Raw genomic sequence first — 11,212 nt, 5'->3', positions numbered from 1 at the left:
CACACACACACACACACACACACACACACACACACACACACACACACACACACACAAATAAAGCTAAAGACCAATAGTGGTCTCACTGAAAGGAAGAATGCAAGGGAAACAGGCTTGTACTGCAGGAATCCTCTGCTATAAAAAAGGAAAGTGGCACTGGAGGTGACAGGTACAGTTATGGTTGACTAAATGTAAATGTCAAATGAAGAGATTACACCAAAGAGTGCCATCCAGACAAACAAGCCACACCCTGTCAACACACCTTGGAGCGTTTCCCTACAGTGTACAGGCAGCGCACAGAGAGGCAGAGGATATCGTGACTAAGGAGACTAGGGAAGCTATCCAAGCAGACACCATAATGGCCCAAATGCTTGTAGAGGGCCAGCTATAAATAGCCAAGGACTGCCCTAATGCCCCACCTCCGTATCAACAGTGGAGGGTTTTTGCTCTGGCACAAGGAGCCAAGAAGCAGGCACGTGTCACTAAATTAGACCAGGACACATGCACTTTACTTGACAAACAGATGAGAATCACTGCAACAACAGGAGCACTTGGAGTAGATTTAGAATAGCACACACAAACGACCAAGTAAGCTTCATTTAAATAGGTACAGTCGGTCTTTTTCAGTTTAACTGAAAAAATGTTGTACTTATAAATATACATTGATTGGTGTGTAATTAGGTCTTCCAACAAATTGATGCATTCTCATAAACTTAGAACTAGTCCACTCAAAATACATAGGAGCGAGCGCTGGATTGCAGAAGCCACTGTGTTGCCCAACATCCTGAATACAGTGTCTGAGACAGACACATTACACATTTATGAGTGTAGCTAGAGACCAGCCACATATGTAGGATGACAAAGACAGAGGAGAAGAGAACTTTAACCAGGTGGGGTTGGAGGGTGAGAGCTGATGGTGAAGCCCATCATGCAGGTGGAACCACCAGTCACCACCACGAAGCCTGCAGCTGCAAACTAGAGTAAGAAGAGGCCCAGACCTCACAAGCCTTGGAAGAGCCGCTGCAGGTTCATAGTTATGACACCATGACATGATTTCTATTTCCTAAGGAAGAAGCGAGCAAAGGTAGAAGCTATATATTGTTTACACTTCCAATATCTCGACTTGCAGTGAGTGTCCTTAGTAGCAGGTGGTGAAAGTAAATCACTAAAGAAAAATTGGTGCACTGGACTTATAAAACAAGACAAAACAAGAGCATTGTTTCATAACCTGCAGTGACCAAAATCCTAACTAACGATTAAACTAAATTAATCACCCATCTTCACAGGTGCTCATGATTGTCTTTCTGCGTAAGGTTTCACTTGCAGCACAGGTAAATCTAGTGTGAAAATGTCCATTCATATTCAACTCCCGCCTATTAGAGGGAAAAAATAAATACAGAAAAAGAAAATACAAAGTGAAGTCTCTTACCTGAATTCCCCAACTGTTTGTAAAATCTATACTCCAAATGGAGCTGCGGCGCCCTGGATTTGATAGGTTCCTAAAAGAGAAGAAAGGAAGAGTGTTCACACATCGGTTTGTGTAGGTATGCGTGCGTACAGGTGACTGCATCAAAAGTTGCTTTTTTTTTGGCACAGAAAAAGTTTCCCTGTAAATGAGATAAATGTAAAACTAGGGCTGTTCGAACATAAACCTTTCACAATAAAGCTCAAGATCCTGTTGAGACTTTTCAAAATAAACTGAAACATGAAAGAGTATGCAGAGTGTTTATGGATGAGAAGCAAAAAAGAGACGTCAGGTGTAGGGGTGGGTTTTAATAATCGATTCATCGATTCTGGCTTGGATAACGTGATATCGATTCATTAAAATCCTGAATCGATATTTTTATATAAATGTATTTTGCGGAAATTCCAGAATCTCAGGTGAAACGTCACAAAATTTTGACAACCACCAAACATTTAAAACATTAAATGTGAGCAGGTACACGGCTTCTGCACAAAGACGTAAACACAAAGCGCGGACCCGCAGATCACAATCAGTGAGACGTCGCCTTTCTCCCCCGACGGCACGGACACGGTCGGGGCTGAAAGCCGACAGCTCGCTGATTCTGATGTTTCGGCGGGTCCGTGCTCTGTGTTCACGCCCTTTTTGCCTAAAGCTGTTAGTTTTTATCTCTCTCCAAAAAATATTGACCAAACCAGCAGCAAAAGAAGATCCAAACTAAGCTTCACATAAACATCGTCATGGACTCACTCTGACTTTTGCTTCCACCACAATAAAAAAAATAAAAATCACACTTCATGCACAGCTCTCTCTCTCAGTATACTTCAAGAACAGTTTCCCGTCTATCCCTGAAATCTGTTTTCTGCATTATTCGTTTGCTTGTTACGCACAAGACTGCCGTTATTTACAGGCTGTCCGCCGCTGTTTTTTTTTTTTTTCCTTTTACTTACTTCCGAAAAGAAAACCTAATTTCTGCCGTTCAATAGGCTTCTAAACAAATTTAAATTTGTCTCTAATAAAACCGCTGTAACTTCAGAGCTAATGTTCATAAGTTGATTAATGGTTTTCTTTTGTTTTTGATCTACTGCAGAACATTTTTATAAAATCCCAGGCCAGGAAAACCTTCATGTTTTTCTGTGTTTTATCTTCAGCTACTTTGACACAAAGGCCTCTGCTGTGATGCTCACACCTTTGATAAAGTCTCAGCTTCCTTTTTATAGATACAAAACATGTATCACCTTGATTCCTCCCATGCTAGATATGTAAATATACTGATCTGAATTATAATATTTCTGACTGTCTGAGGCAAAATTTCCCAGATTCAAATGAAATCGAATCGTGGATCGAATTGATTCAGGACCTTGTCAATCGGAATCGATTCTAGAAATCAGTGATGATACCCGGCCCTAGTCAGGTGCTAAAAAATAAACATTAGACTCAAACGTTAGAACAGGCTTTTCCCCGCAGCACGCCGTGTAATAAATACTCACAACGAAAACGGCGGGCGTTACAACTTATAACCAAAATAAATATCGTTTCATGCATCGGATAAAAATTCCAGGTACACGAAGCCCAGCTGGAAACACTTCACGCAAGTCGAGATGCCCGAGATTCACAGAATTTACAGAAAATGTTAAATTTTTGTGACTTATATTATTACGTTATTGAGACGATAGAGGTCTTATATCGGGATATGAGATTTTGGTCATATCGCACGTGAAAGGACGTTTTAAACTCCCTACACCATAAAGGTGTGAATTTTACCCCAAGGGAGCAATGTTTGTGAGGAACAACCTCGCGTGCATTTTTATGATTGCACTGCCTTGCAATTAACTTGAATACCTATCGTACCACGTTTTACTTATTTTAATGCCAAACAGAACTTTAATTAAGTTTCAGGTCACACTTGAGGGACGTGAGAGGATAAAGAGCAGTTCCAGCTGGTGTACAACAGGCTTTTGTGATGACATGGCTGATAATCAACACGCCAGGACATAATGTTCATTATATCGCAAGCTCCAGCTTTGCAACCTAAAATGTAATCTGATTAACCCCACTCTCATGATGACAAGGGCATTATAGACAAACGTGAAGGGGATAGAACAAACACACCCAACTTAATTCCTCTCCTTAATCTTCAATAGCTGTGCCACAGCCTTTGTTAAAACCCAAGTTTTAGTGCTTGGTGTACTGGCTTTACATGCCTAAAGTTTTGTAGCTTTCTGTGTGTTAAGTCAGCTACTCTACATACAAAAATATGAAAATTCCCTAAACTTTATTGAGCCCAGCAACTTCACTTTGATCAACTTGTTTCCCATGGGCATCTAATTCCAAAGCACTCCTATTTTAAATTATATAAACTGAAAGCTGAAAGGCTGTCAAGCTCCCACATTCACTCCATTAGGCCTTTATCAAATCAGGAGCATCGTCTACTTCTGGTGCCCTGCAAGGACGTAGGAGTGTGAACACAAAGTATGAGCCATGTTGAACACGGTAAGGGACTTTACATCCTTTTATGATAAATGGCTGTCAGGGCTATAAATACATCCTGTGGCTTTTGTTTAAGGTGCTTTCAGAAGACGGTTTAGCGGAGGTGGTTTTAAAAAAACAAAACAAAACATAAGAGCATTGACCAACCTTGCTATAGTGTTGCCTGTGTGCTAAAATGCCACCCACATAGGCCCTGGTTTAATCAAGGTGCCTAATTGTGGGGAAAACAAAAACAGCTGTGATCAGTGTTATACAGCTAGTTGGCTTTTTCCTTCTCTAATACACTGGATTTATTTGGTAATGTTATGTTATGTGTTTTGCAGTGTGCAACTTCTGCAAACAGCTGAGAAAGCTAGCATTTAAGCAGTCTTTAGGAATACATATGCAGGCTTCTTGAAGGACATTCAATTGTCTGCCTTTTGCTCTTTGTCAACATGATCCAACACTAGGGATGGGCTATACCATACCATTCACGGTAATACCGGTGTGATGTTGGGCAATGATAAGAAAATGAAATATCGCGATAGACTATGGGTAAAATGCGCATGCGCAGTGCCTTTGTTTACATACGCACATGGCGGCGACGGAGAATGAGAAGAGCGAAAGCGGATCGTTGAATGAAACAGATGAATCTGAACTGGTTTGTAAAAATGCTGCAGCTTCACTGGTGTGGAACTGGTTTAGCTTTCGTCCGTCAGATACACAACAAAGCACTATTTTTGGTAGCGCATGCTAGCGGGCCGTCGTTATTACCGTGTTGTTTGGAAAATACGGCGCACTTAAAATCATCCTTTGATTTTTCTGAAAGTCGACAGAGCCCCTTATAATCCCGTGTGCCTTATGTATGAACTCTGGTTGTGTTTACTGACCTGGAAACGATTTTATGTGCACGGCGCTCGAAAATCTGTTAAATGTTTCGACTTTGCTAAGCTACGAAGCCGCACCGCTTGATGGATTTTCGGAGCATTATGGCTATCGTAGGCGGAGCCTCGCGGAGTGATACGTGCTGTGCTTCAACATAATGTTACCGTATTGTGTGTGTATAACCTCTTTAAGTTTCGTGGATATTATACATGGTTATGCTGAGGATATGTCGGCCAGTTTCCACTGGAAATGCCTTTTGGTTAAACTGTCACCAAGGAATTTGCATTTGCACTGTTACATTTTTATATTTATTTTAATGCACATAAAAAACAGCTGCTTGTTTAAGTGAAAATACATTGATGTTGTTTTTTTTTTTTTTGCACTAATAAAGTTGAGGAGTTGTAAAGTATTTTGTCTAGTGTCAATTATATCGTCATCGCAAATTTTCAAATGTATATCGTGATAAATATTTTTGGTCGCCCTGCTCTATCCAACACTACTCTGCACATAATGATGGTGATTTTATTAAAAATATTTCAGATCTGGATTCATCACTCCATAAATCTGTGTCCTCTGATTTTATTCACTCATTTCTGATGAGGTTTCAGTAAATGGAACAATGGGGGCAGATCCTGTGTCAGTCTTTCTTAGAGACATGACTACACATCTACGGTAGTTCTTTTAAGCCTGGCAGTTCTTTTGTCCTCCATTTGTCATGTTTCATGAAAATGATTTAGAACCCATTACACATGATGCTGTGATATGATATGATATGATATGATATGATATGCCAAGTTTACGGCTAACAGGTCTTTGGGTATCACCTTGCTGGTGGAAAACCGCTGGATTGTGCCGGTCAAACTGCACCATCTTTGGCATTTTTGTAGATTCAACTAAATAAATAGGAACAATTATGTGTTGTTGTGACAAGCTTGTAGTAACAAAGTGTCCAGTGATTCATAGATCAGTGTTAAGTAATTTAACAAAAAGAAATATTTCTCAGATACAAACAATTATTCAGTGTCCTTAGAAAAAACTTTGAAAGGCCTCCAGAAAGACTGAAGAGCACTTTTAAGCAAGCCTGGCTCCTTAGAAGCAAAATATAAAGAAATGAGGGGTGGCTCAAGACTTTTGCACAGTGTATAAAATGTAAACATAGTATATTAATAAGCACATGGAAAACCCTTCTTTGAAAAAGAACTATACGCATAGTTTTCTAGAACATGATGATGGGATAAGCCTTTGTCTGATCTCTGAGTCATCACATATATATTTTTCTGCAATTCTTCAAAGAAAAAAAATGTACAGAAAAGCACAGAGCTAGTGAGTAGAAACTGAGGAGGCAATAAAAAGGAGTGGAAGCCTGAGGGAGAAGACGTGTGACTGCTCTGGGAGGTGGAGCAGGTCTCTCACACATGTCAGGCCATGCCAGGGAGGAGAGGGAGAGAATATATTCAATATATAAATAAGGGGCAAAAACAGATGGCAGCAACCCGCAGGACCCTTTAAAACAGCTTACAATAGGAAACAGAGGCTTATGGCAGCTTTACGTACTTAAGAGTCATCTCTATTCCCAGCAGATGGGCTAAGCTATGGCTGTGTGAATGACCAGGGCCGAGCTACAAATGTCTGATGTAACATCTCTGTATATGACAAGGATTCTTCTCAGCTTCCTGCACAAATCAAGATTTTTTTCTTTTCAAATCTGCTTCCTGGGCTTACTGTGCATGCTCAGAATGGGAGCTATCCTGTAGCATGACTGGGCAGGGCAAAGGCACTATGGCGGAAGGAATACAATAGTAGGTTTTCATTGTCTTAAATGTATACTCAGCTGATCCACAGATTGAAAAGGGTCCTTCACCCCACCCACCCACACACCAACACCCCTGTACACACTCTATCTATATTGTATATGAGGACCAAGGAACCCACATTAGAAGTGACACCAGCATTTAAAGACAGAGCCCCCAAACAGCCCTTCAGGTTTACTGGACTCACGTGGCATACAGACTCTGCGACAGCTCGGACCACAATTCATATTCCAAGTCTAGCAAAATAACAGAAGTTCACATCAATATATGCCTGTCAGACCAGCAGCAGTTTTCTGCTCTAGATTCTTTCTGATGGGTTAATGGTCAGGTGATGGGGACATTTTGTGTGTTTAAAAGGGCACAGAGGTGCTATGCTATCTTTAGTGGAGTAACAAAATACAGGGCTCTATTAGGCACATTCCTAAAGTTAGAAAAAAAGAAAGACATAATATACAGAAAACAGTCAGTTTTAGTGTCTTACTCTTACTGGCCACTCAAAGTGCTTCAGGACCTTGGCCTAGTTTAACCCCAGGAAACTGAACCCTGAGCTTCTGATTAATCAATGGCCAGCTCTGTGGGATCAGAACACATGGGCCAGGCCTTTCCTCCCCACACACATCAGGGAGCCTTGGCACCATTGACCCAGCTGCCAACTCAACAACTGTTCATCAGTGGACCACGTTAAATTAATAATCACAGCATACTGGTGTTAGCAGTGTTGTTTCATTTATCTTTCCCTGATTGTAGTTCTCCTGGCTGACTGGTGTACTCTGTGTGTTAAAAAGGCAACACAATAGTTTGCTGCTGACATTACATCTAAGCTGTTAAATTTATGATACCAAACCCTAAATAAAGAAAGGAAACTAACCCAGAGCTGTAGATTGTGACAGCTTTATCTCTTACTGACAAACCAAATCCTTATAAACAACTTCACAAGCAAGAAAGTAGGAGTAGATTTTCCAAAAGCATGACAGCCATTCAGACACAACACTGAAGCAGCTTCATTATAGGGTGTCTTCAGTCTAACTACTGAAGACACCCTATAATGGGCAAGATGGGAACTGAAACAGCTATAAATGACTACTAGCTGCAGCTCAACACTAAAAAGGTTACAGACTTGTTGATATCAACACAAAAACATCCCTTAGAGCCTCAAATCCTGCAGCTACAACAGCCTGCGAATGGCACAGAGTTTAAATGTTACATGCCATTTGAAGGATGACCCTTAAGAGCAAAACACTTGAAGCTTGTACAAATATACAATTATGTCATCAGCGATCAGTTGCTGGTTTCTGCATTATAACTTTTCATGGACTCCAAAGACTTGTAGACAGAGCAGACCGTCAGCACCACACAAAGTCCTTTTCCTGGGATTAACCATCTGCATATGATGTCATCTGGGCTAAATCTGATCTCCATTTCCACACAGCCGAGAAACATCAGTTCTGGCCTCAGGGACTGGGTAAAGTAACAACCACCAGATTACAGCAGAATAAAATAAAATTATAGCTGAAATCACCAAAAAAGACAGTAAGTTGTTTTGGTTGCACATGTAGCATCAACTTACAATAAATTTAGATTTAAAATAAATATTTTGTATTCATTTTGAACACCAGTTATATGGTGTTAAACAATTATTTTTACAGCTGACATATTCAGCTGCAAAGACGTATCATGTCATATTCATTAAATAAAAGAGATTGCGCCTTGACCCCCGTGAACAATATCATACACTTAAAATTGACTGATGAAGCAACAGCTGCACGGATGTAATGTAATTCATAAATAAATATCTGTTGTTCAGCCACGATGACATTGCATATGTATGCCTATGTCCAGGGACCAGACCCAGCATTATGCATAAGGCTCAGAATAGATGCTGACCTTTGCTTGGCTCCCAGTAAACCATTTCAAAATATGAAACTGACAATGTGACTCATCTCATCTTAGACAGAGCAACACAAATGTCAACAGAGTGCATCTTTACTTCCAAGCCATCACACTCACTTTAGTTGTGCTAATGGATCACCGTAGGCCTCAGACAAATGGCTGAGGTGTGCTTAGATTCAAGCTAGAGGTTAGAAGGTGGTTTTAAGAAGTCAGCGGTGTTTGAGGGCAACAGCTGGCCAGTGGCCAGCTCTTCTCCTGTTTCAGCTCAAATTTAACATGCCCAGATGGAATCATCAGCTGTTTCCCAAAACCTAGTGCGGCAATCAGGAAGTGCTGGGATCAGCCAGATTTAGACATTCATTTCATCCCAAAGAATCATCTTCCTTAGAAAGATTATTTTTAAACGCAAGAGGTGAAGAAGAACATTACGGACAAGGTCAAGAAACACTTCTTTATGCACACGAGTACAGTAAAGGAGTGGTGGCCTCTGACCCGTGTACACTATTATTCCAACTGAATTACTGCCTGTGTTAAGGAGTGGCTCTGTGACAGGTGTGGCACAGCTGAATGAATTGAGAAACACAACCATGTAATGTTATTATCAAGAGTCAAGATGACCTTAGCAGGAATTAGTGTTCAATATCTATTATTATCAGGCTTTGAGGTGGTTATAAGAGGCCATTTACTGCAACCATAAACTGCTTTCCCTAATTTTATATTACAGTTATGGCTTATAGCTTCTGACAATTCTGTGCGCATTTAAAACATGTCAAAGTCAGCCGCTACAGACAGAGCAGGAAAAACATATTACGCAGTGATCTACACAGTCATGGGTTGTTCCACTGACATGAACCTTAATAGGAAGTCTCCTTTGTCTTTTACGGGACCGAGTCATGGCCAAAGTTTGATACGCTGAATTGCATAGCCTTGTTTGTTTAACTCTGAAACTGTAGCCACAAGTTGTGTAAATAAAGCCTAGCTAGAATTTCAGCTGATCATTGTTTATAACATCTTAAAAACACACACACACACACACACACAGCTGATGTGTGTGTGTAACAGTGCAGTGCAAAACAGAAAACAATCAGCAGTCCTTACTGTATTTTATTTACACTTATTATATTTTAATTCCCTGATATGACAAAATTTTTCAATAGATTTAAAGAGCCTGTAGTTTCATTTCAAAGCTGACAAGCTTAACTACAGTCAACATGACAAAAAAAATGACTCAGTGTCCCTTTCCTAATCATTTGCCCTAGATCCCGTTAAGCCCCAGCAATACGGCAGCATATCTGAATTTCCTACATGGCATCGAGCAGCTTTAACTCTGAACTCGAGCTTTGCCCCCTTCTCTTGCAAAGCAAACTCTCAGAAATAGACCGACCTGAGGTCAGTCTGGCTCTAGGTCTTTTCAAATGACCATCATCTGATTCTGGTTTGGTTATTTTGGCTCTTGTACCACCTCAATTACAATCCTGTAAAGAAAGTCAAGGCAGAGCAGTGAAGCGTGCATTCACGGCAGTGACCAAAAAGGAGCAAAATGTGAGAAACTGGTGATGATTGAACATTGCATGTAATTTGGCGATGGACTCTCGAGTGTAACTCCTGAAACAGCTGAATGGAAAATGTGACTAGTGCTTTGGTTTGAACCAGGATGTGCACTTAGAAGCTACAATTACACAGCACTCACTGCTCCACAGGCACACACGCCCATACACCATATTCAAACCTATTTTTTATGCTGTCACGATTTTGCAGTGTCAGTGTTTTATGTACTTCTATAAAAAAACACCAACATTTAAGACACAGACATTCCTGTGCAGCTTTTATGCCTGTGACAAAATCTTGACAAACATCAAATGTGAGTCTGCATGAACGCACTGTGTTGCTGCCGGCTACCGATTCATTTGAGCAGGGGTGGGCAACTCCAGGCCTCGAGGGCCGGTGTCCCTGCAGGTTTTAGATGTGTCCTTGAACCAACACAGCCGATTTAAATGGCTAAATTAGCTCCTGCAGTTCTCCAGAGGCCTGGTAACGAACTAATCATGTGATTCAGGTGTGTTGACCCAAGGTGAGATCTAAACCCTGCAGGACACCGGCCCGCGAGGCCTGGAATTGCCCACCCCTGCATTAGAGGATTAGCTAGCTGACTAAAGGTAGGCTTTTACATACTGTTGACATCCAAGGATCTTTTAACTCAGTCTGCCCAGCATGGACTCTAGAGAGCCAAAGCTAAAGCGTCAAGATGTCACTTGAATTCCTGACAAACATGCTGATAGAGATTTTGCTCCTTCAAAGTTTTTCAACAACTGCCTCATGGCGAGCTGGTGTAAGCTGCTGAACTAGACCGCAACGAGAGCTGCTTATCATGATTCAGTGGGAGGCAGACAAGAGAGTTGGATCCAACCCCTCAGATTTCCATCACGACTGACCCAGCACTGTGACTGGCTTCACTCAGATACACTGCCTCACTCATATGCCTCTGCACCGGTGACTCAGCCACAGAACATAAAAGAGTCAACCGGAGACAATCATCTGTTCACCAAACATGATTTCAAACTTGGATTTGAAAAAAGAAAAAAAAAAAGAAAAAAAAAAGGAGTAAGGTATAGGGCTGGGCGATATATCGAGTTTTTTAAAAATATCGATATATTTTCATACGAGATATAAGATGTGACAATATCGTTTATATCGA

General features: G+C 40.9%; 1 protein-coding gene across 6 annotated transcripts in view; it reads right to left on the bottom strand.

Annotated features, from left to right (window-relative positions):
* csnk1g2b (casein kinase 1, gamma 2b) overlaps positions 1–11,212 on the bottom strand; it is a 36,943-nt gene that overhangs the window by 14,975 nt on the left and 10,756 nt on the right. For all 6 annotated transcript variants that reach the window (XM_005733147.1, XM_005733151.2, XM_005733152.1 and 3 more), the window contains exon 3: positions 1,430–1,499. In XM_005733147.1, coding sequence (XP_005733204.1) covers positions 1,430–1,499 — 70 coding nt within the window. The remainder of the gene's footprint in view (positions 1–1,429; positions 1,500–11,212) is intronic.

Source organism: Pundamilia nyererei, unplaced genomic scaffold, assembly GCF_000239375.1.
Source record: "Pundamilia nyererei isolate P.nyererei 1_Seehausen unplaced genomic scaffold, PunNye1.0 scaffold00050, whole genome shotgun sequence".
In the NCBI taxonomy this organism is placed as follows: domain Eukaryota; kingdom Metazoa; phylum Chordata; class Actinopteri; order Cichliformes; family Cichlidae; genus Pundamilia; species Pundamilia nyererei.
This window is presented reverse-complemented; position numbering and strand designations above follow the sequence as displayed.